Raw genomic sequence first — 25,581 nt, 5'->3', positions numbered from 1 at the left:
TAGCAGATTGTATATTCATTTTCATAATTAACCTATTAGATCACCTGTACATAAAGCCATATAAATGTTGTAATTGCTAGGCATTTTTAGATTAAATATCTTCCAAGACATTTAAAATTAGTTGATTTAAAAATGTACCAAATTACTTGGGTATTAAATCATTACTGCCTCTACCTCACTGTGTGACCTTGGGCAACTTAGTAAACTTCTTTGTGCCCATTTTCAAGCTGAAAATGGAGAAAATAATAATGCTTACTCCTCATAGAATAATCCCTGCATATAGTAAGTGCTCAAGAAATGTTAGCTGTTAAAGCATTTGTTCAATTTAACAGTGATCTTATTACTCATTTTCTAAATTGGAACGAAATTGTGGATGACTTTATATTAGACTTTTTTTTTTTTCCCTTTCCTGGAAAACTGAGTTGAAATAATTTTGAGAAATTCAACTGCCCTTAATTTAATTAAATTTTATGGAGACACAGCTTGGATATACACATCTCTTCAGTCCCAAAGCATCCCAGGCTGCGCTTTCCTTAAGAGTATAGGTAACATTTTAATAAGATCTTAGTATATGAGGGCTGTGTTTACTATATGTATATGCTTCTATCTATCTAACCATCTTTTACATTCTAGGCTTGACGTTTTTTCTTTTTCCTTTTCACTCTGGGATGAGAGGAATAAAATTACATGAAGTGGGATGTCTCAAAAGTGGAGTGAGAGAAGCTGAAGTTTTTAATTAATTCTTCAGTGTAGTCCAGCATAAGTAGCATTGTTGCTAGGCCCTAGACAGAGGTGCAAAATGTTCACAGTTTATCTCCTGTTTCCCTTTCAGCTCACCAAACTTTGACACCAGAGCGAGGTCCATTTATCTCTGAAAAATTTCCCATCCCACCCCACTAAAAAAATTAGTGTTTGAGAGGTTTTATTTCAACACTGACCAGCTAATTACTACAGGGCCTACAATGTTAAGTGCCAGGTTTGCTGTTCCAGTTTAAGAGACAAACATGTAATTAAAATGTAAAGAGCAGGGTATGTCTGTCACGTTTTTATTTTATTATAAAGGCAGAAGAGGAAGCAGTAGCATTTCAGATGTCAGGACAGTTTGGACTTAATTAATATTGTAGGCAAGATTGAGGAATGGCAGGTAGGTCAGGATGGCTGAAGATTGAGATGTGATTAGTGGGAGAGAACGAAATTGCCTCGCATTAGAGTTTGGACCTTTTTGCATACTGTTGACATTTTAGGAGATGCCACTAGTCTGTATCGCATCCGATCTCTTCTCTGTCCTATAACATTAGGGAAGGAGACCAGTTAGGATATGACTGGTATTTCAGTTGAAGAGGAGTGTTGGAAAAGGGAAAGAAATATAACATAGACATGAGAAGAGACAGAATGAAGTGATGTCATTGTAATGGAGCCATAGATGTGTTTTGAGTTTTAGGTATCACTGTTCAACTGTCATTGAAGCTACATCAGGGCTAGCTCCCTCGATCGAAATAACTGCCTTTTTAGCATAAAACTGTATTAAGCAAAAATCTTTTAAACCTCTTGATTAGTTAACAGTTTTTGTTTTTTCCTATGTTGTACACACAATAAGAACAGAATAATGCATGTTCTTGCTTGGAATGTAGGCCTTTAGAAAATTTTTCATTACAGTGGGAAACCCTTTTCCTAATACCTCCCTTGGTACCTGTCTTACCCACTTTTGATTACTAATGATACTGCCATATACTTTTTGTGTGTCTTGTCTCCCCTGCACAGTTATGGGAGGGAATGAGTTGTTTAACAAATATATATTGAACAAGTAAATGGAATCTCTTTCAAAAGTGACCCATTAGCAAAAAACACTGATCTGAAGTTTCGTCTTCCCTGAGCTTTGCTCTGGTGCTAAAGTTTTAACTGCCCCTTAAGAAGGTGGGAAATAATAAGATTAAATGCTTAGCTATATGTAGACAGAAGTAATTAATTATGCAAGATATCCCTTGGTTTTATTTTAACTTAACCCTTGTGAATATTACACAAAAATACACATACAGAAGCAAATAAAACTATACAAACTAAATATCCAGCAGCTACAACAAGTAGTCAGAAGTTTAAAGATGGGGAAGCTGTAAGTGGCTGGTGAGGTTGTTTACATAATCAAAGGGGTACACAAAAACCAACTTGGAATTAATGAACGAATACTTTCAACAAAAGCATTCTAGTTTTTTGTATGTTTGTTTTACATAGAAAGAAATTGGTAACCTATAAAATGGCTGAATGGGTACATGCATTGATCAGTACAATGATCAACAATATTTACTGAATTGAAATTATTTACTGTTGTAAACATTTAACAAAAGCATTATGAGATCTAGATAGTCTTTGACAATTCCAACAAAATAAGTGGTATGTTTAAAAAATAAAGCAATAGATCCATTTTATATATTTTCTTTCAACAGTTCCAGCAAGCGAAATCGCACAGTATTTTAAAAAAGTATACAGCAAAGATTGTTTCTATTATTATGGCAAACTCTGGAAACTGTAAATACAAATAAAGTCATTGAACAGTCGAACGGTCATATTCCTAGTAAGAACAGTCTATAATCCAGTTACAGTCAATTGTCAATAGAGAATGCTTTTTCTTGTCAGTTGATTTCATAGTTCTTTTTCCAAGAGACAGCAAAACTTTGGCAATTGGATATACTGAAAATATATTTTCAAAGTTCAAGATACAGTCATATCATTTTGTGTTGTGAAAGGTGATCTGTACACCAAGGCTCAGAGGTTGGTAAAGATTGATTCCATGTGGAAAAAGTGCAAATATCCTGCACAGATAGCTTACAAAGCTGCTGGCACGGTTATTCACCAGCAGAATCTTGGGGTTTTGCTTGCATAGTTCACACATCACTGGGAATGTGGAAAGGTGTGCTGTTTTTTGGCAAGAGCAAAGGAGACATACTGATGTGAATTACCATGTTGGGCGTACTGAATCCATGCAGAACACTAAGGTGAAGGCTGCTACCTGACATCATTCGTTTTTGTATACTGATTTTGTTTTTGTTGAAGCAGTTCTGTTATGGCCAGAAGCTTTTTCAGTACATGCTAGACAGAAGGGAAAACAAAGTATGAAAATAATTAGCAAATACATGAAAAGCTCAGTCAAAAATATTAGGATCGGAATCTAGATTTGGGAAAAAAAACACGTCAAGTCAAAGGAATTTACAAAATATAACTACTATTCTACCCAAACATAGTCATAACCAAGTTAAAAGAACTTTTGTAGACTACAGTGACTAGATATTCATTTGCGTCTGGCATTCTCCTATCTATTCAGGCTCAATCTTCTAGGATAGACTATCTTGCCGGAAGACAGATTTGTCATTAAAAATAACACATCATAAGCACTATGATGTCATTTAAGGGTTATTGGCTTGCAACCTAACACTTTCTAAAAATTCAATCTTTAATTTTTAAAGAATCATGGAAGAAATATGGCTACATCATGGGTCAACTTAAACAGCTACTTTACTGTCTTTAAAAAGTTTTAGTTGGTCCAAATGCTCCAATAAGATTTATTTTTATTTCTAATTTAATATCCAAGACAAGTCATATAATGAAATCAGACTCCAGTGAAATAAGGAGACATCTATCTCCATACATGCCATGCATGTGCACGGAAGGCCCATGACACATATTCTAAGTTTCTAAAAGTGACTGGGATTCTAAAGAGCTGCACTATTGTCTAAACTTGGTAAAATTGAAGATTCTGGACTTTCAGATTAAGAGAACTTGGAATCATAACACTCAAAACTTTACTCTCTGCTACAAGATCCCTAGCCAAATAGCCAGTGTAGTGACAGCACGCTTATCTCCTAAGGCTATGGAAGGCTCTATGAAAAAGCGTGTGCTTCCATGTATAAAACCGTCCCCATATACAACCTTCGGTGGTTACTGGCCTGCAACCTACTGAACGCTTTTAAAAATGTGTTTCACTTTTAAGAACTGAGGCCATTCAAAACATAATTCATTTTTCTCTTCTGGAAGGTAGTATCTTCAAGTTAAATATCTCTAATATCTTAAGTCCCTTCAAATCCTGGTCTCTCTTCTTTGAATATATTTCAGTCTGTATCCCTTGTTCTAGATAGCAAAAGTCTACTAATGTAGTCAGGGTTTCTCAATGCGCGGGCCATGATTCACTTGCATCTGAATCCCTAGAGGAGCTTGTTAGAAATGTAGATTCCAAGGCTGCACTCCAGAATCTGTGGTGTAGGGCTTGGAATATATATTTTTATCAAACTTCCCAATCACTATGATCATGCACTGTATGTGTGAGAGAGAGAAAGCCACATCACTGTTCGCTTACAATTAGCTCACTTGTCTTTTTTCCACCTATGCCACTAAATTGAACACCACTGTTTTTTGGTAGTTAACATTAGATTCAAGAACAAGATTTGACATTTCATAGTATCAAAAGTACATCACCTTTGTCTGGGCCCATTATTCCTATCTGCCAAGATACTCTTGGATTGATTCAAACTCTCAAAAATTTAATATAACTGAAAAAAAATAATGACCAGGATTCATCTTTTTATTACCTCTGAGAGTCTTACGCTGACATTTTGGTTAAACACTAATGAAATACTGTTGACAAAGACTGGCAAAAACCTACCTGCTGTGCACCACGCTCATTACTGAGCGTTCGCAGTTCATCTGAATGGGCCACACAAATCTCATGCAAGGCAGCTAAATCACGGGACAGGTCAGTTCTAGAATGATCTGTAGTCTCCGGAAGTTCAGGTACATTCTTTAAGGAAATCACAAAACTGCATTTAGAAATACAAATCTTTAGAGTCTCTTTGTCCCCTGAAAAGATCCTAATTGGTTATAGTAAGACAGAATTTTTAGCACATAATAGTTATCTTTCTCTTAAAATTCTAAGGATTCTTATCATCAAAATGTAGTATTTAGTGCTAATTCTGATAAAATATAGCTTTTGTGAGCTCATTCACCGGTTCCATTTTCTTCCGTAGCATGGCAGAATATGGTGCAATATTAACTACTGTTCTGAAGAACTGCATGTCCTAAGAATTAACTTTGTATTTATAAAGACCAAATAAACAGTTTAGGCATTAACTGTTAATATACATAAAAATTCTTCTTTTGCAGGCTGAATTTCATTATTAAGCTACTGTCGTTTGTCCAGATAGAGCAAACATGTAAGTAGGAACTGCACTACAAAGGTGTGATACGAATGTGTCAGGTCTGTAATTATCTGTGAACTCTGCCCAAAACACTTGTAATGTGAGGAAATAATCAGTGTTAATTATGGTACCTTTAAGTAAGGTTTATAAAGCAACAATCACTGTGGTAAATTTATAGTGCTTTATTATTAGCACTAAATGCCACTGTTATTTTGAGCCTTGGAGTAAAATTTACTTTTTTTTTTTTTTTTTCCAGAATGTTGACAATATTTGCTATACATTCCTGAAATATACAAAACACTCAGTTTTCTATGGTATGTTGTTGTTGGTTGTGTGCCACTGAGGCACTTTCAACTCCTAGCAACCCTATATGACAGATTAAAACTGCCCTGTAGTTTCCTAGGCTGTAGTCTTTATGGGAGCAGACTGCCAAGTCTTTTCTCCTGAGAAGCCACGGTGGGTTTGAACTTCCAACCTTTAGGTTAGCAGCAGCCAAGCACTTGAAAGCTACTGCACCACCAGGGCTATGGTACAGAGAAATACAATTAAGCAGAATGCCATTCATTCTTATTAATTCATTAATTGATTCACTTATTCAGTCAGTGATTGAGGAATTACAGAGATAGACACTACAGTACTTTCAGAGAATTTACAATCTAATGTTAATTATTAAAGATATACAGAGGATACTCAGGAAGCAGAATGAAAGGTATTTAATTCAGGCTTAGGGCTTCCTGAAGGAGAGAAAGTTTGAGGTAAGTTTTGAAAGATGCATTCGATTTATACAGGGGCAAAGAAGAGTATAAGGAGACTGGCAGAGTATTAGGACTGTACTCTTTTTGGACTCGATAAGCAGTTAGAAACGCTAGGTTGTGTGGCATAACTAGGAGAGTGTAGAAAAAAACTGGCTGCAGGCACTTTTGTGATTATGGAAAATAAATGGAGCCCTGATCATGATTCGAAAATCCTAGAACCCCAGAAATAACAGCTTAAGATAAAACTGTTGTTAGTGGCCATGGAGTCAATTCTGACTCACAGCAACGCCCCGTGTGCAGAGTAGAACTGCTCCATAGGGTATTCAAGGTTGTGACCTTTCTGAAGCAGATCGCCAGGCTTGTCTTCTGAGGCACCTCTGGGTGGGTTCAAACCTCCAACCTTTCAGCTAGTAGTCAAAGACTTAACTTCTGCGCCACCCACAGACTCCTATATATCTCCTTATTGCAGCAAAAATGTCTTTTTCAATTACTGACCAACTATATATTTTTTCCAACTGTATTTCTTGGTAATTACAAATATTCAGATTTTCAAAACTCTCCAGTTCATATATAGAAACAAGACGGACATTTAGCATTTGCCCGTTTATCTCTCAATTTCATTATAAATGGGGAGCTATATGCCTTAAATAATTTCTTATACTCTAATTTTTATAACCTTGGCTACAAACTAGTGGCCCAAAGGCACTTTGCTTGACTGCCACAGTAGTGTGATGGTTGTTATGTCTTTTTAAGTGAATGTGAACACATTAAGGCAGAACATGGACAAGCTACCCTAGCATTCCTTCATGTCAAATACCTGGCCCAATTCACAAATATGTTACCTTCCTGATTTATATAAATATGAACTGATTTACATACTTAGTAATCATTTAGTTTTAAATTATTGATTCAACATTTGAAAATCTATAACCATTAATTGAGATAATTTATTAAGAAACCCAGGGTTTTAGAAATTATAAAAATATCTCCTACTTTAAGTTTTGAAATCACAGTTTATTATTTATAAAGGCCCACCCAAGTGGGTCTTAGGTAATCACACTGAATGAAGTATATACCACCAAAAAAACATGTATTTTATTTCTAAAAAGCCACAAGAACACTCATTTTCCAGTCTATTTATTTCACATGATCATGCCAGAGTTGATTCTGACTCATAGTGACCCTATATGACAGAGCAGAACTGTACCACAGGGTTTCCTAGTCTGTAATCTTTACAGGAACGGATCCCCAGGTCTTTTCTCCTGCAGAGGTGCTGGTGGCTTTGAATTGCTGACCTTTGAGTTAGCAGCTGAGTGCTTAACCATTGCACCACCAGGGCTAATTGGTTTCAAAGCCCACATAATAGCAGCAAAGTAAAAATAGCTAGAGGCAACAGAATGTCACAGCAGTTAGATGGGACTAAGTTCAAAAGGTAATGACCAAAGGCCAAGACAGAAAGAAACTAAAAAAAAATCATACATGTCATCCAGAAGCACAACAGTGTATGTTTGATGTAATCTAAGAATGAATGCTGGTAGCTAATCAAATGAACTAATAATTTGTTTAGAAAGGTAGACAAAAATACGTGGTTTCTTGGTCCCCCCAACCCCTTTCTCAGAACTGGATAGAAAAATCTATAAAGATTGTTGCTTAAATTGGTTAATGCTCAGCTACACTAAATATAGGTCTCAAAGAACTTGAAAAATACATGCATACCCCAAGTTCATCCAAAAACATGATCATACGATGTTTGTTACTTTTGATGAATGGATTTACTCCTTCCATATAGGGTTCCTAAAAAACAGAGAAATAAGCTTATTATATGCATCAAAAAACAAGCATTATTGTCTGATCTATCATGCATGCAGCAAGAATTCTTATAAATCTAATTATGTCCATCAGTAGCCAACACATGTCCACAAGAATTTATCTCATCATATGGCAATAGTATTTTCCTTCTAATAGAAGTAAACAGCTACACTGAGGAACTGGGGGACTTTTCATGAGAGAATGAGAAATTCTGGAGCAAACCAGAACACATAGCTAGCTGACACAAATTGATTATTTTATAATTCATTAAAAAATAATTACCGAGAAACTCTTATTTGCCAGGTACCATGACAAACATGGGTCCATACCAGGGGTGTGGGTTTAGCAGGCAGACTACCAGCGATTAAAACACAGTGTGATAAAGACCACAACAGGAAAATGTTGATAACCTGCTTCAGGATTCAAATAACTTAAAAAGTTCAATCACATATGTAAACTGCTCATCATACTAAAATCTGCTATGTTACAAAACAGGAAAGAGTTATTAACACAAGGTCTCTTAAAATCTGTAAGAAACCTACAGAGATAAGGACCTCAGTAGGCAATTCAAAAGAAATATTCAGTCTCTAAGAGTAATAAAATAATGAAACAGAGAGTAACATTATGTCTGTCAGATTGGCAAAAAATAAAAAATAGTATCCTCAGTTTTGCAAAACTGTGGGAAGTAGCAAGTCTTATATTGCTGGTGGGCAATCCTATGGTACAGAGCAAAAACGTATAAAATGTATATACTTCTTTAAATTAGTAATTCTACTCCAAAGTTAATTTAAGGAGATAATTGGACATGTTTGAAAGGAAGTATATCTAAGGATACTTGTAACAGCACTATTTATAATACTGGCAAGTCAGAAGCCATCTAAGCATTCAATAAAGGATTAGTTAACCTAATTATAGGACATCCAAATGATGGCATACTAAGTTAACCAGCATGAATAATAAAGTTGTTATATATTTCCAAATACAAAAGAAGTTTTTCAATATTAAATGACACAGCAGGTGACAGTCTGATCCCTACAAGAATATTAAGTCATTATCCTTAAGTAGAAGGATCATGTGTGGGTTTTTTTTTTTTTAAAATAACTGCATGTTTATATTTACGGTGAATGTTTTGTGAAATAATAAAATAGATTTGGGTGCATTTAAAAATATTGTCACTGACTTATATTTAAATTTGTGGTAACTGGAGTGTACTAGATCTTGAAAAAATAATAGTTTTCTATAGTGGCTAAAGGCTGGTTTTTGTAATTTCATTATTAAAATGTAAAATCTAAAAACATTTTTAAAATATAAATTCTCTTTATGAAATGTCCACTGCTGAAAATTCACATAAGCTGCATTTTATGGTTTTATCATGTCAGTTTCATTCCTAAATCACATTTTAAAGTATCGAAATGTTTTTTACCTTAGCTCCAAACTCCACAAGATTTGCTAAATTCTGCACAGACTTAGCCACTAATATCAGTGTTCTTGCAGCAATAGGTGATGGGGAATCTATAAGAAAAATGGGCACAGTTAATGACACCAATTCCAAAGGTACTTCCAAGTAAACCATTATAAATTTAACACTTTAATGTTTCTTTGTTGTTAAAATACTAACATTCTTCTTTCAGAACTCAATGTTTTTTTAAAAATATATGACCTACATAAGTCAATAGAACTTCAGTTAAAAGAGAAAGTTAATTCACTTATCAGTGCTTCTAGTTTTGTCAAAAGAGTACTACAAAACCCAGCAATCCTCAACTGATTGATAGTATTTCAGATTATTTCAAAGCTTTATCTTTATCTGTAAAAAGACTCACTCCACACTCCCTTCAGGACAATTCACAAAGCTAATTTTTACCCCCTCAGGTTAGCAATTTGCAATCTGAGCAATTCCCTGCTCACAACCTCCAATGACTACAAATAATTCATTCTAAAGTTAAAGAGCAAAGGTAAAGTCTGGGACCTCTGCTTTATTCTGAGGGGAAAAAAAAACATGAACTTTAATAAAAGATCAGTCAAGATGCATTTTCCTAGAGAATATATAATATACTGGGATATAAATGAAAAGTGTCTGTGGCTATTAAATTTAAGCCCTGAAACTTAAGATTCTTATTTAACAGTAAAAAACCCATATAGTCTACTTGACTGCCTGACTTTAGATCATACTCTACTGTACTTTAACCAGCAACTATAAATAGTGTTGCCTACTGGTCCAGAGGCCAACATTCAGATAAATCTGTCCAAAAGGAGTTCAAACCCTTAATTCTTAGGAGATTGAATTAGGAGATTCAATCATTTTAGTAGCAGTAAAAGACAATTAACAGAGATGTTGACAGCTATAAGTTAGTATTTTCCAAAATATTTTTAAATACAACTTTGAGCTTCAAATTATTAAGTAAAAATGCTTCAGGTTCCTTCTGTTAGTGGATCTTTATTATATTTCACATCACAAATTTCACTCTTCTCAAAGCCTACAACATTTGAAAGTCATTCCATAACAGACATATGGGTAATAAGCAAAACCAAATCTGGTTTATTAGAGTTTAAAATTGCCAATCAACATTATAGAACTGGTAACAAGAAATCTCTAGTGGGGAAAACCAGGGCCGCTTTCTTCATAAATACTCATAGAACACTACGGCAACTGTAGATAGAATTTTAATCTGATCTTAAGCTCCCGCTTACAGTCGTACTGACAAAGTGTCTAACATGGGATAAGTGCACAGAAAGCTTTTCCCAACTTGGAAAACCAAGTTGCAGACTGGAAAAAGTCGTCATAATGAGAGCTGGAGACACAGGGGTGGAAAAAAAGTGGAATGTGTCTCATGCCATTTCAGGCTTCAGGTATTAGATGGAAAGAAAAGCTAAAGAAACAAAAAGAAGGAAACGGAAGGGTGCTTTGGAATGCTTTATAACCATGTTAGAAATCAATAATAAAAAAATCAGATTTAATAGGAAAAACCAAGTATTCTTACTAGGTAGTATAAAACTGTTCATTCTTTTTTAATTTCAAAATTCATCAAAGGCTGATTACCTGAGATGATATTAAACATCCGTGGATTCAGGATAGCAGGACAGATAAGTCGAAGAAAAACAAAACCACTAAATGAGAAGGAGATTTTTTTCTTTAGAAAATTACTGCATATATGTTATATACACACACACGTATATATAAACAAAATCTTTAAAATAGTCATAAGAACCACAAATTTTACTCTGAACTACAGGGAAACCCAAATACAGAGAGCTTTAAAAAATAAAAATAGTAAGCCCAAGTATCTTAAGAACATACACAAATATTTCATAAAAGTATTACTCACTTTTCCCAAATTTAGAAATTTAGATTTACTTAGGGAAGATGTTAAGTTACATCTGTAGCATTTACTATCTTAACTACTATTTATTCCAGGCTAAGGGAGTCATTGGGTTATGCAAAGAGTTAATATGCTAAGCTGCTAACCGAAAGGCTGGTGATTCAAGTCCTCCAGAAGTACTTCAGAAGAAAGGCCTGGCAATCTACTTACCCCCGAAAAAAATCACATCATTGGAAACCCTGTGTAGCACAGTTCTACTCTGACACACATGGAGTTGCCATGAGTTGGAATCAACTTGATGGCAACTGGTCAGAAGTGTATTTTGTACTTAACTCTGAGGAAGCAGTGTCCTTAGGAACTCTGAAATTTTCTGAAATACTACATGAGTCCTAGTAAAGCTTTTTATAGCTACACAGTCCTATAATGATCCAAAACTTCCATTATTATTTATTTAAAGAACAACAGGTAGCGTCTGCTCTAAAGCAAGGTGCCTATATATATTTTGTTGATGCTTCATATGAAAATAAGAATCCATTTCACTAGGAAAAACATGGTCTCTTGATAAATGAAAATGTATACTACAGAAAGCTGAAAAGCTTTTAAGGTAATAAAGAAAAAGACATTAGGCTTTCTAAAATAGAAAAAATAAATTGTTACCAAATCACAAAATAGTAATAACAAGTAAGAATTACTATAAAAGCATATGGCATAGCAACAACTGTCAAATATGACTTTACTTTGGGAACAATGTAGTAATATAAAAATGCAAGCTTATATAGATAATCTTACTCTGCCTCCTTTGGTCACTGGTAGAGTATGTCATCATGTAGATAATTTTTCTCTAATTCCTTTTAGAAATTAGGTAATAGTTGACTCTCACTTGCCCCTTCTAAAGACAGTCCTTATTCCCAAAACAGTTTATAAAATTCCTTCTAGAGATTAAAACAATTGGTAGGGTCTCTGTTCTCTGTGTTGAGAGGATAATTCATCTTCTAAGCATCTACACTTTGAACCTATGACAGTGACAGTCTGCTAATTTTTGGACTCTTAGAAAATGCTATTCTCAGACAGCATTTATAATAATTATATAACAGCATTTATAATAATTATATAACAACAAAGTATTAAGTCCTTAAATTTGGATTTCTCTTAATTTATGAAGCTTGCATACATTTTGCTGGAAAACATTCTTTGAACATGAAACACTGCCTGGCAGTATGAACTATAAAAGATTTTCAGTGTGCAAATCTACTTTCTCTGAGTTTTTAGAGGTGCTGTTAAATTTGAGAGGGACACATAATTACCTACACATATTAAAAAGCTTACTAGGGACAGAATTCATCACTGTGAGCATAAATGCCCCTTAAAATACCGTGTCCATCAACCAATCTACATAGTAGGATTTCTTGCTGTGTTTGCTTAACAATTATACTTGCTAGAAACTTATAGTTTATAGAAAAGTTTTCATTTACATCACACACGACTGTGCTGAAACATTAATAACTTGCTTGCATGCTTGTAATTCTTTCTCTTCCTCCCAGTCACTGCTAAAATGAAGAAATACAGAGTCCACAACTCTTAAATATTTATAATTAACCAAAAGAGACTTTACCCCTTTATAAAATTTAGACTGTGGGCAGGATTAACATACATTTTCAAAACTAATTGTATCATACTGGTGTCTTTTTTGGTGGTTGCCTAATTTTTTATGGGATGTAATATGACCAGCAGTGTATAGTTTCATAATAAATTATTATGAAACTCTGTTCCAATGCTTTTGCATTAAACTTCCAATTGCTTTGAATGGGCTGGCGTTTGTTTCAACAAAAGCCTGCAATAGTGTTAAGGGTAACAGACTGGGTCTTAAAAGGTTTGCCTTTAGTTCTGCCTTTGTCACTTTCTGTACAGCCTTAGGAAACAATTTAACCTCTCCAGATCTACTTCCTCATTGGAAAAATAAGTTAGAATAATAATAGTGAAGTCCCTTTATATAAGCTCCAAAATTTCGTGACTGCCAAAGCAATTCTTTCTCATTATGTACAATGGGCAGAGTGAAATACAGGGGATCTGGCTTCAGAACTAGAGCCTCTGACTGACAATCAGCCTGGAGTCACTGATGGTATTACAAACCAATCTAAATGGTTCCACTATTGCTCTTCCCTTTGAACACCATATATCGACCATGTGTATGTGTGTATGTGGGGGGCACTATATGAAGTTAGCTACAAATTCTGTTGGTTATGACGCCTTTAAGCTCATTCTGTAAAAGTCTCAAATAGTTAACTGATAATAAATGAATGTTCAGGTTTTAACAAAAAACAAAAGGTAACTAAGTATCTCACAGTAACTTATAAAAATACAGTTAAGTTAAAGAATTACTTGAACTCAAAAAACATTCAACAAGGCACCGACATAAAAGTCAAAGAAAAAGGCGTTGAACTGTATGCTGTGTACTATTATTCTTCTAATTTTCAAAATTATCCACTCAACTATTAGTCTGTGTTATATACAGTAATGTAACAGATGAATTGACTAGCCTTACCTAACAACTCTGGTTCTCATGGTGGTATTTGTAGGCCACTTGTGCTGAACAGATTTTTGTAAACACCCATAAATATATCTCAGTGTCCTGCCAAAACAACACAATCATCTCAATACCAAAAGCAAGTGAAAATAACTCATCTCACTGCAGCCAAGAGTTAAAATGAGTGAAGCCATTTAACTATCTATTTACCCAAACATACCACATTTTAATATAAGGGCCTTTTCCCCCAAAAAAGTAATTTGCTCAAAATAACGAGTCATATTTAGCAACGGATAAGGAAAACTTTAATGTTTTCATCATCAATTTATTTAGCCAACATCTTAACATTTATTCTGGAAGAAATTTTACCATTTCTAGACTACTTCTATATTAATGAAAATGAAACAAGTATTTGAATGAGGATACACAGGGACTGATGAGTCCAAGTTTTGGGGAGACAGATTTTGGCTTAAGATGAGAAGTTAACTTCTACCTGAACAAATGAGTTCACTAATACTGGAAGCCTTTAAGCAGATACTGAGTGATTATCAGTATTATAATTTATTAGTAAAATTTATTTATTAGTAAAAATTGACAAGAAATTTCTTCAAAATTTGAAGAAACGCAAGCACAGAATAAATGGATGGACATGTCTTTTACTATCCCCTCAAATCTGAGACTATAAGCCTCTGCTCACTCCCCAAGTTACTACATAAACCAGACATACTGGCCTGTATAAAAACATGGTTTTATTTTAATGGAGATTATTTCACTCTGATTTTAATTCACTCTTTTCCTTAAACACAATTCATCATATAAAGATTAAAAACCGTTAACTTTTTCAGAGTCTAAAAACATCAGGACAATGGAAAAGCTTTCACATTTAAGAAATACAAATTTTTCAAAATGCAGATATACAATTTCTTGTCAAATTAAAATTTCACCACTTACGGTGGAAGTATTTCTGAAGCCATGAATATTTTCTCCACAAGCTCTGAAAGTATGTTCAATAGGTGTGCTAAATTAGTGTTCACATCTTCATTTTTTTCTAACTTTGATGGACTTAACTAAGAGAAGGAATAAATCAACATAAATGCATCTTGGCAATGACAAATGCAAATGAATGAAAGTAACCAAGCAACTGTAGTTTTCACTGCTATTTTTCCATTTTTTGTCTTTTGTATTTTTAAATAGTTTGCTCTACGGAACTCCTTTCTAATGGGTTTATTACCATCGATTCCTTATTATCCAACTTAAGAGCCAGTAGTGAGCATACAACAATTTTCCGTTCCTTTGGGACTAATCCCAACGTTCTCTTCTATTCAGTTACTGCACTTTGCCATAGATTTTTACAGGTACACAAAATCAGATTAGACTTTATTCATTTTAAATATAATATTCTCAACAAGAAGACAAAAACACAGCTTTAGTGGCCACTTTTTCACAAATATACTAGGAGTATTTAAATAGGAAGACAGATTGCCATACCACTACTATAAAGCCTAGCTTAATTTCTATTTGAAGGGGGAAAAATACTGATAGGAATATAAATGAGAGACTTATTTAATACCAAATGCCTTAGACGGAATCATGAACCTTTCTGGAAACTTTTCCAGTAAGCCCTGAAAAATTGTGAGCTAGTATCAAGGAATAGATTTATCTTAAGTGCAGAGACGCCCTAGCATTTCTGTATCATCCTTCATGGTTAAACCAACTATGGCATTACATCAGGTTTCCAACACTAAATCTCTCATTTATTCCCTTTATTAGTAAAAATTGACAGTTTAGTGCAGATTTTAACATTTGACAGCTGCCAGTGTACATTATCAAAAGCAGTTCTTTATTTTTTTGTATCACATTAAAAAAAATATATTTAGTGTCTTCCTTCTCTAGTTGCTTTACCTTCAAAATAAAATTAGAGGATAGTCAGTCATATAAGTGAGAGTCCACTCTTTATCTTAATGGTTTATTTTGAATTTACGCTGAAGCCTTAATTAATGCTAAGAGGATGCTTTTGTTTCCTTTGTTTTGGGGGTTATCTTGGTAACTCCACCCAAAAAACTTTCAAGAACAAACCTAGATGTTATGAAGTGCTACATAGAACGTAACCAGATTATACAATAAAAGTCTCTAGCAAAACCTTCAATTTACGTCAGGCACACATTTGGAAAGCAGCATATACTTATCATTAGTACAGTAGGGGAAATGACAAACTACTTTCATGAGTTTCTGCTGCAACTTGGTTTTTAATCCTAAAATAACATATATCCTTTTTAAAAATCTGTTTTCCATAAATACAGAAAATAGAATTGCTCTGATGATTAATTTTACAAAGCTAGTATTTTCCTTGAAATATAATTATCTATAAAGCATTACCTATTAAAATATGCTCTCTGCTGAAATACTTAAAGACATTAAATTCTTACCTCACAAGACTGCTTGCTTTCCATTATCTTTAAAATAGAGTCTTTCAAAGCATGATGAACAAACTGTGTAGCTGTGGCTTTCATATACTGCTCCATCAAGGTGCTTGCAAGTGTTGTAGCTCGAAATAGGGTAGTGGCTTCATCTACGTAAATATTTATATTAAAAGTTTAATTGTAAAGGATTGTACTGATGTGAACCAAATTAGAGATGAATTCATTTTTCCTCAACCACTATACAATTATGGCTATTTAAATGCTTTTTGCAGCACTGAAATACTGATTTTAATGATATCCTATATTTCTATAGATTTAACTCCACAAAAGACTTTCATATTCATTACCTCACTAGATCTTAAAACAGTAAATACCTCTATGTTCACATGAAAACAAACCAAAGGCTCAGAATGGTTAAGTGACTTATCTAAGATCATAGCCAGTTAGTAACAAAACTAGGACCAGATCCCAGCTTTGCTGCCCACTGATCCCATGCTGTTAAAAATTTTTGTTAATACCCCAAATAAGACTATAACATAAAATCCCAGTATTGTTAATTGGTTAACCTGAAACATGACTATTAATAAGTTTTAATAAAATTTTACTAAAACATGAAATTACAATCTCAGTTTAAAATATGTACCACCACTTAATCCATTCCTTGATAAATCCATATATTTATACATATTCTATGATTAGAAGGAAACAGCTCTAGATTTTACTTGAGGAATCTAGTAGCAAGCACTGTTAATGAGTCAAAGCGGCTAGTGAGTCAAGTAGTGGGGGAAAACAGGTTATTCTGACATATTTATGTGTCCTTTACAAAGCACTGTGTGTCCAGCTGTGATCTTTAATACATATCTATAGAAGCTACAAATAAAATGCAGCTGACACCCAACTACTGTGCAATGAGTAAGTAAAAAACGAGAGCATGGTAATTATACCAAATTATTCTTGATATCAAGTATTATATGCCACTGACCTGGATACAGAAATCACTTTCTTACCGTTTCTTTTTAACATTAATTTGCCATGATAGAAACCTCTATTAGAAATACTAGCCTCCAATAATACCAACATAAAAGTCAAAACTAGCATCCCAATTGCCATTTTTAATGAAGGAAAAATAGAATAACTTATTTTGCAAATGATTTAGCAATTTAATATATTCAAAGATAAAGTTGTCCATATATAGTTTATATATAAAATCTAACCCAATTTTTAAAAGCATCACACTAACACACTCATACTTTACCTTCCATGTTTATTTCTCTGTCATTTAGTGTACACAGCAACAATGATTCAAGCTTTTCATGAAGAAAAATCCTCAGTAGGATGCTAGCCAGTAGTGTTCGGTCTTGTCCACATACATGTGATAAAGCATAGACTACATGAAGTTCCTTTTGCAGTATAAGCTAAAAATGACATCAAAAAAGGCTGTTTAAGCATTAAGCATAGCACTAAGCATTCTCAGTGAGACCAGTAAGAAATGTATTTTGAATCTGTTTTTATATTTAGAAATGTGTTCTATTGAATACATTATTAAAAATAGAATGTATTTGTAGTCTACATATTTCTAGTCTCTCTTAAGCCCAACATCATACTACAAGGCCTTGCTTTTTAACCTTCTCTGACTGTCCATTTGCCACTAAGCTATAAAATTACTGTATTTAACTTAATGAATCTTTTATTAAATGTTTAATGTTTCTGTTAATAATGCCATCAAAAATAATTAGACTGGTAAGTAATACCTCTTTAAATTCACTGTACTCTTCTTCTGGCATGATTTTTTCCATAGAATATCGTGCTCGGACACGCAAGGATCCTGGTTCAATACCTTTTAACGGTATGTGGGAGCTGAGCAGAAACCATTCATCTGTGGCATGTCCTTTCTGTAATCGACTCAACTGGCAGCGCATAAATACTTTGATAGAAAAACATTATCAAATGATTACTGTCTAAAAAGATGACACTATAATTAGTTACATAAATGCATTTTCCTGATGCTCAGTCTCTATGGTGTTAAATGCTTTTTATTAAAGGAGTTTTCAATGACATCACAAATTGAATATTTATTCACTTACTTGAATGCCTACTATGCTGTGACAAGTAGGGACAAGGGATTCAGAAATGATTACGACATGAGTCTCTGACTTCTGTGGAGGTCAGTCTAGCCAAGAAGGCAAGAAATATATCACAGTACAGTGTGAAAAGTGCTATAACAGTGGTTAGTGCTATTGTAGTATACAGAAATAATATCTAATTTAGCCTAAGGAGGTTAAAAAGTCCATTCCAAACAGGTAATCCTTCAGCTGACTTTTAACAGGATCTGGAGGTGTAGCTAAGTAGGAAGATGGGGTGGGGGTGGGGAGGGATATATTCCAAACAGAAGGCACAGCAGATGCTTTTAAAACCCATGGACAATTTAAGAACTAGAAGAAAGCTGGGATGGCTTGTGAGAAGGATATACAAAAGATTATAGTGGACGTGGAGGGAGGTGGTTCAGGAAAGGGCCTTCCTTGTGTGTCATTACTAGGGGTTTGAACTTTATCTTAAAAGTAAAGTAGGGCACCACTAAAAAATGTTAAACACTTAAATAGTATAGAAATTACAGAATAAACATTTTATAAAGGAAAAATTCAGGCTTTGATCTTTAATACATATCATCACTTCCTTCCCTAAGCCTGAATTTTTAAGAAGGTATTAACCTAATTTACCCTAGTGTGAATTGCTAAGACCTACTGCCAACTGTTTCAGCAACAGAATGGAAAAAGATGTGCTGCTGAGAACAAGGACTGGGAGGGTTTAACTACCAGAAGTGAATAAATAAAAGTATTCTAGTTCAGAGGAATTTTTTTTTTTTTTTTAAATAGGCTGCTCTTTTCAACCACTTTATAAGGGACTTATATCCTATGTATAGGAAAGTAGAAAATAACCTAGAAAGTAGAAAGAATGTAGGTGGTGGAGTACCACAGAGAGAGGGTCACCGTTACCATTTTAGTGTTATTACTCTTCAGTGGGGGTGGGGGAGCAGGAGGATGGATAGATAAATATTTAAATTTAAGGGATTAAGTTTCCAGTATATACAGTTCAGCCACTTTGGTCTTTTTTTTTCTTTCCTAGATACATACTTTCCAAACAAAAGTATAAAAAGAAACTATCTTAAATTACACTACATGCACTTAAATTTTTTTTAACTTCTATTTTAAGATGTTCCATTATGAATTTTAAAAGTACGTATATAAAACATGCTTACTTTAGAAATAAATTTTTTTTATCAACTTACAGATATCAGGATCTTTGCTTTTCTTTGTTTTATTACTAAGAGTTATTTCAAATCTGTTGATGTCAGGAGGAAGATCACTAAAGGAGCAAGGATAAACAGAATTAACAAATTGTTCTGGCATCAAACTATCTGATTTCCTTTAGTTCTGGGATCAAATAAGCCTCCTGTTTCTGCTAAACAACTTGAGTATGCCAGATTTAAAAGTAAACTCAAAACACGTTTTATGATTTGGTACGCAGGAACACAGAGAAGCAAATTACACACTTTTCGTACCATCTTTAATCCCCTAAACTAGCAACAATTAATTCAAGTAAGCCCTGGAAGCCCTAGTAAACATTTTGTGTGTAGGAGTTAGTAAATGTTGGACTTACAATGTTGACTCACATTAATAATCAGGTGAAAAACCAACAACTTACCATTTTACTAATAAAAGTGAGCAAATAGAACAGAAAATAATTCTATATACTACTAAAACACATGAACCTGGCAACTTATTCTGACAGTTTAGCTATAAAGACAGAAAATGGGACCAAGATGCAATATAGTAAAATAAAATGATTTAATGTAATGATAAAATAAGACTTACTCAAAGACAAACTCTTCTGACCAAACAGGGTTTTGCCCTTCTCTTGCGTGAGTTTTTGCTACCTGGACACTATTCAGGTAGATATTACAATATGGATTAGTAAAATGTTTTACTGGGAGTTTATGTGCTTCTTCAATGTGTAAAACAAGACTGCTGACCTAAAGAAAAGACAAAAATAGTTACCTCAGATTTCAAGAATTATGCAGTAGGTTTCAAAAGCAATTACTATAGATTTTTACAAAAACCCATAATAGTGTTTTTCTCCTTTTTCAGAAAATAAGCTTCAGTTATATTTTCCCTTTTATGTGATCTATTATAAAAGACAACATTCAAGTCTTCAAAATAATTGGTCCCTGTTTAAAAAAAAAAATGTAATTTTATAAGTTATTCCTCCACTTATATTGAAATATATACTGAATATTTTAATATGTATATTTCAATTGAATATATAAATGATATACACCTTTTCCCCGTAAGACAATGATTCAGAGAAAATAAAGTTGAGAAGTAGGAACACTGGATTTCTATAAAGGGTTTTACAGCTAAAAAATATTTTTAAAACACTGAATCTACCTACTCATTTTACAGAAAACGATACAGATCCAAAGAAGCTAAGTTACTTGTCAGGAGTCTAAGCTGTGGTGCCAAAAGTTAGGCCATCCATCTCCTAGTATTAGGTTTTCTTTCTCTCCTATCACCTACTGCTTATGTGGCCTTGTAAAAGTCAGTATCTCTGCACCTCACTTTCCTCATATATAAAATAAAGTCTACATTGCAAGATTGTTGTAAGGATTAGAAACTATACATGTAAAGCATGTAGCAGAGTACTTAATACAGAAAAGAACTCAAGTAATGTTAGCTATGATTGTATCATATTACAATGGTAATTTGTACGAATGGTAATTTCACGGCTATAGTTCCACACAAGACACACCTTGTTCTTTTTTGAAAAAATTCAGTCTGATTTGCCATATCTTATAAAATGTCACAATATCTTTTGAGGACACATAGATATTATCTGTGTGATTAATGTCCTTGAGGGAAGGGTCAGCCTCTTGGTTACAAGGGCTATTTAGTAACCCTAAATGTTAACCATTTATCCACTCCCAACAGAACAATATGCTAAGTTCACTGAGCTTATTGGAAATTTCCATATATAGAACAAGAATCACTTTCATTAATAGCTACTATATTAAAATTTCCTCAAACCCCAAGAATGTCAAAATCTGTCTTGCAATTATCTAGGAAAACTACAAAGAAAATAAAAGAGGAAAGAAATGGAGAATATAAAGTTGACCCTTACATACGTATAAAGAGAAAGCCTAGCTCTGACTCTTCATAAATTAAAGTATAGGACATGTTAAGGTTTCAAAAAAGATAGGATACCACCTAAGAGTTATGCAGTAGGTTTCAAAAGCAATTACTATAAAATAATAATCCCACAAATTTATCAAATAATCTTTTCAATAAATATATTTTAGTTCTCCGTTTTTTAAATAGGTCAAAATAAGTTTTTAGAGAAAAAGTAATAATAAAAACACCCAAAAGAATACTTTCTCTTATTGTTAGTTTGGTTTTATTTTAAGTGGAAGAATAAATAAGCTTTGGTATTATAAATAAACCATGGTATTTCCAATCACCTCACATGCATGCAAAAGCTGGACAATGAATACGGAAGACTAAAGAAGAACTGATGCCTTTGAATTATGATGTTGGCAAAGAATATTGAATATACCATGGACTGCCAGAAAAACGAACAAATCTGTCTTGGAAGAAGTACAACCAGAATGCTCCTCACAAGCAAAGGTGGAAAGACTTCATCTCATGTACTTTAGACAGTTTATCAGGAGGGACCAGTCTCTGGAGAAGGACATCATGCTTGGTAAAGTAGAGGGTCAGCGAAAAAGAGGAAGACCCTCAATGAGATGGATTGATACAGTGGCTGCAACAATGGGCTCAAATATAACAATGATTGTGACGATGGCACAGGACCGGGCAGTGTTTCATTCTGTTGTATATAGGGTCGCTATGACTCAGAACCAACTTGATGGCACCTAACAACAACATGTATTCAAAAACTGAAATTATGGACCAAGAACCCAGCTGGTATATTAAAGAAAAACCTGCTTCAAAAAAATAACTATTTCTCCCGCTACTGAAGCTAGGGGCAGCATGGCTTTAAAATGCCTGAAAAGATTAACCTTTCTGAAGAATTCTAAAGTGTTTGAAAATCTTGCCCAAAATAATTCAGGTAGAAATGAAAAAACAAAGAGCAAAGGGACAGAACAAAATGTGACAATTACAAATGAAAGAAAACAATGTTTCACCTGACGCAGGCGTTTATTAGATGTCCCAGGACTACTTTTCCGTAAATTACAAAATGCCTGCAGACCTTTCATCCAGTCCTACAAAAAATAACACAGCATTTCAAAGAAATATGTTATACATTAGTTTATTTAGTTTCCAGTCATCAATTAGCTTTTCAAATTCAGTATTCTTTCCTTACCTAGACTGCCATTTCTAAGAGTGTAATACAGTTTAATATATTTGTGACCTACTGTTTAAAGTAAAACAATAACCAAAACAATTATAATTATTCTTTTAAAAAAATATTCTGTAGAATCTCTAAGTTAATGCTACGTACACTAAGGGATGGCCTTTTATTAGCAAAAAACATATTTAATTAAAGAGACTGTTTCTCCCAAAGACTACCTTGGACAAAAATGCCTAGGTATATATTAAGCTGGTCCCTGAGTGGCACAAGCGGTTTGCAACAGGCTACTAAAGGTCAGCAATTCAAACCACCCAGCAGTGCCATGGAAGATCTGCTTCTATAAAACATTACAGCCACTCCTCATTTACAGACATGGTTAGGTTCTAAAGACCAAGCTGTTGTGCAAAAATCGGCATTATGCAAAAATGGAGGATTTTTTTTCCTGTTTTCAGACCATCCATTTGTCCAATTTTTTTTTAATTTCACAAATATGATCACAGTGCTCATCACTGTGATGAGTCCAGTTACGGATTATTCCTCTACATAAAAGGAGGCATGGAAGAGACAAAGCTGGATAAAGCCAGGCTGTGTAACTGAAGTGCCCATGGCTTAACCACTTCACCTTTCTCCAGTGCTGGGTCAGAGCTTCTCTTGTGGAGCTGCCTCCAGGGCTCCACTCCCATCCCTGTAAGCCCTGCATTCACGATCCCAGAGCCTGCTCTGCTCTCCAGGCCTAGCAAGTCAGCAAGGCTTGGGGCTTCCTACGAGGGTGCTGGGAGTCTGGCCTTACACCTGCCACTGAGGTGGAGGCTTCAGACCCAGCTCAGTCATTTTGGGATGCTACTAAACTTGCACGCATTTCATCCAAAGACCTCTCCAATGCCTCTTTTCCTCCCTTTGCACCCTGCAGCAATTTTGAGCCACAGGGCCTCAGGTCACATAGAAGCTGGGAACCCAAAACAAGCTCCTGCTGGCTGGGAAAGGCCACTGGGGAGGCCGCCCCTGACTGCAGGACAGAGTAGAGGTCAAGGGGCAGCACAGCGCCCCTACCGGCAGAAAGGAGGAAGTGGGGCAGTAGGACCCAGCTTCCTGGAGGCCTCCTGGAGACTGTCCTCAAGGGAAGGGACGCTCCACAGTCATTATGCCTATCGACTCATTAATGTGCGGAACAGCCAGATTTTTTACTACTGTCCTAAGTGTGAGTGTCAGATAACAAGATAGTGGATAACTGAGGAGTAGGTGTACAGCCAAGCAAATCCTATGGAGCAATTCTACTCTATAGCGTGTGGGGTCGCCATGAGTCAGAATTAACTGGAGGGCAATGGGTTTGGGATTTTTTGGTTTATATTTAAGCTGTTACTTAAGGCACCCTACGGCAGATTTTAATTTGATACGTTCTGTGAACAGGATTGATATTAATTGCAAAATCAAATTACAATGTGATGATGATGGATTTGATGAAAAGCATTGTAATCTTTTACCTTAGACCATAATACAGACAAAAATTTATAAGGATTTTGGGTTATCTGTAAGCTATAAGTCTTTCAAATATAACATCAGATTAAAAAAAAATTTCAGTCTAATATCCAATTAAATTACAGCTATTTTTTTTTAATGTTTAAATAGTGCTCTGGAGAAAAGCAAACAACTTTAGGTTTTTTAAAAAGAAATCTAAATATTTCACTTTGGCATACATATTTATGGAAAGCTCCTTGCTATTGCTTTAGTCTATTATGTCTTTAGTTTGTTTGCTACTTCAATGAATTTAAACTCTGTCAATGTTAAAAGCCTTTATAGAGCAAATTAAGACCAAGTCAACTACCACGGCTTTTAGAAGTAACAAGAGTAAACAGAGACCCCACAGCCCACCAAAACCAACAAAAAATGGAAATACCACTTAAAGTCAAAACTCGTTTCGACTTTAAGTGGTATGCAGAAATATGAAATATGGAAAAGAGTAAGTATAAATACAATAATAAAATGTCCCATTTATACACCTAAGTGAGGCATGCAAAACACACTGAAATGTCATCAGGGTATGTGGCATATCTTTATACATAAAGACGGAAGATTTCTAACATTTTAAAATAATGACTAAGTCACCTAAATATTTTGAGACCTACTTTTACTATTTGTAAATTCAGGATATCTTATCAACCCACCACCATCGAGTTGATTCTGACTCACAGTGACCCTGTAAGACAGAGTAGAACTGTCCCATAGAGTTTCCAAGGCTAGAATCTTTATGGAAGGAGACTGCCACATCTTTCTCCTGCGGAGCGGCTGGTGGGTTTGAACCTCCAACCCTTCAGTTATCAGCCGAGCACTTAACCACTGCACCACCAGGGCTCCTTAAGTTTAGGATGTATAGCCACAAAAAAGGTTTTATGACAGTTACATGTTGAATGGGTATTTAGTTGAGCTATTATGCAAAGATCTGAAATATCACATTCAATTGTGAGCCATAAAACATAAAAGCTCATTCATCAAATTTATACTATGAGTTTAAGACATTTTTGTAATTTATGAGTCAGGGGTCAATGTCAGGATTCAGTTTTAGGAGGATGAGTCGGAATAGACTAGACAGCAATGGGTTTTTGGGTTTTGGCCTCATATTTAGGATTGGCAAATTATATTCTATTTCCAACAAAATCACTTTCTTTTGACTTCTTAACCCACTTCAGGTTCTTTCCATAGAGTATAAGCAGAAAAACAGCCACATATATAATTCAACTAAACACCCACAGAAATATTATGGTTCAAAGAAAGCAATACATTTTTAAAAACAAGATTTTTAAAAACATTATTTCTTCACAGAACTACTTAAAATTTAATTAAAGTTATTTTAGAAGGGCTTGCACATGGATCAGTGGCTAGTATTGGAAGCAGATATGGTATCTAGACTTAAAGAGAAAATAAAAGAAAATTCCCAAAATATTTTTCCTCTTGATGACTGAACTTTTATTTTTAGACATGGTGCTCAATCAATGAAGAATAAAAACACTCATTAACAAAACTAACTGGCTTATCTTAGACTGTACGGAGAATATGTATAACCTTTATGCAGAGATTTTAAATGAGCATTCTCAGTTGGATTTAACAGTACGGAATACAAGTTCAATTTAAAATGGAATAATCCTTAACTTAAAAACTGTTTTTTTACATTTGTTTCAAAAAGTTTCTTACAAATAATGTTCTCATTCCTTA

The 25,581-nt window shown here is 34.3% G+C and overlaps 1 protein-coding gene across 1 annotated transcript in view; it reads right to left on the bottom strand.

The window, feature by feature from the left end:
* Positions 1-1,969: 1,969 nt before the first annotated feature.
* RASA1 (RAS p21 protein activator 1) overlaps positions 1,970-25,581 on the bottom strand; it is a 123,006-nt gene continuing 99,394 nt past the window's right edge. The window contains exons 13-25 of the mRNA XM_012555158.2: positions 22,208-22,285; positions 19,881-20,038; positions 19,295-19,371; positions 17,760-17,932; positions 17,264-17,423; positions 16,015-16,157; positions 14,540-14,655; positions 13,607-13,693; positions 10,785-10,852; positions 9,171-9,259; positions 7,655-7,732; positions 4,652-4,786; positions 1,970-3,084 (exon numbers count right to left, since the gene is read on the bottom strand). Coding sequence (XP_012410612.1) covers positions 3,001-3,084; positions 4,652-4,786; positions 7,655-7,732; positions 9,171-9,259; positions 10,785-10,852; positions 13,607-13,693; positions 14,540-14,655; positions 16,015-16,157; positions 17,264-17,423; positions 17,760-17,932; positions 19,295-19,371; positions 19,881-20,038; positions 22,208-22,285 — 1,446 coding nt within the window. The 3' untranslated portion in view covers positions 1,970-3,000. The remainder of the gene's footprint in view (positions 3,085-4,651; positions 4,787-7,654; positions 7,733-9,170; positions 9,260-10,784; positions 10,853-13,606; positions 13,694-14,539; positions 14,656-16,014; positions 16,158-17,263; positions 17,424-17,759; positions 17,933-19,294; positions 19,372-19,880; positions 20,039-22,207; positions 22,286-25,581) is intronic.

Source organism: Trichechus manatus, unplaced genomic scaffold, assembly GCF_000243295.1.
Source record: "Trichechus manatus latirostris isolate Lorelei unplaced genomic scaffold, TriManLat1.0 scaffold00032, whole genome shotgun sequence".
Classification (NCBI taxonomy): domain Eukaryota; kingdom Metazoa; phylum Chordata; class Mammalia; order Sirenia; family Trichechidae; genus Trichechus; species Trichechus manatus.
Note: the sequence above shows the minus strand (reverse complement) of the source record. Positions and strands in the feature narration are given on the sequence as shown.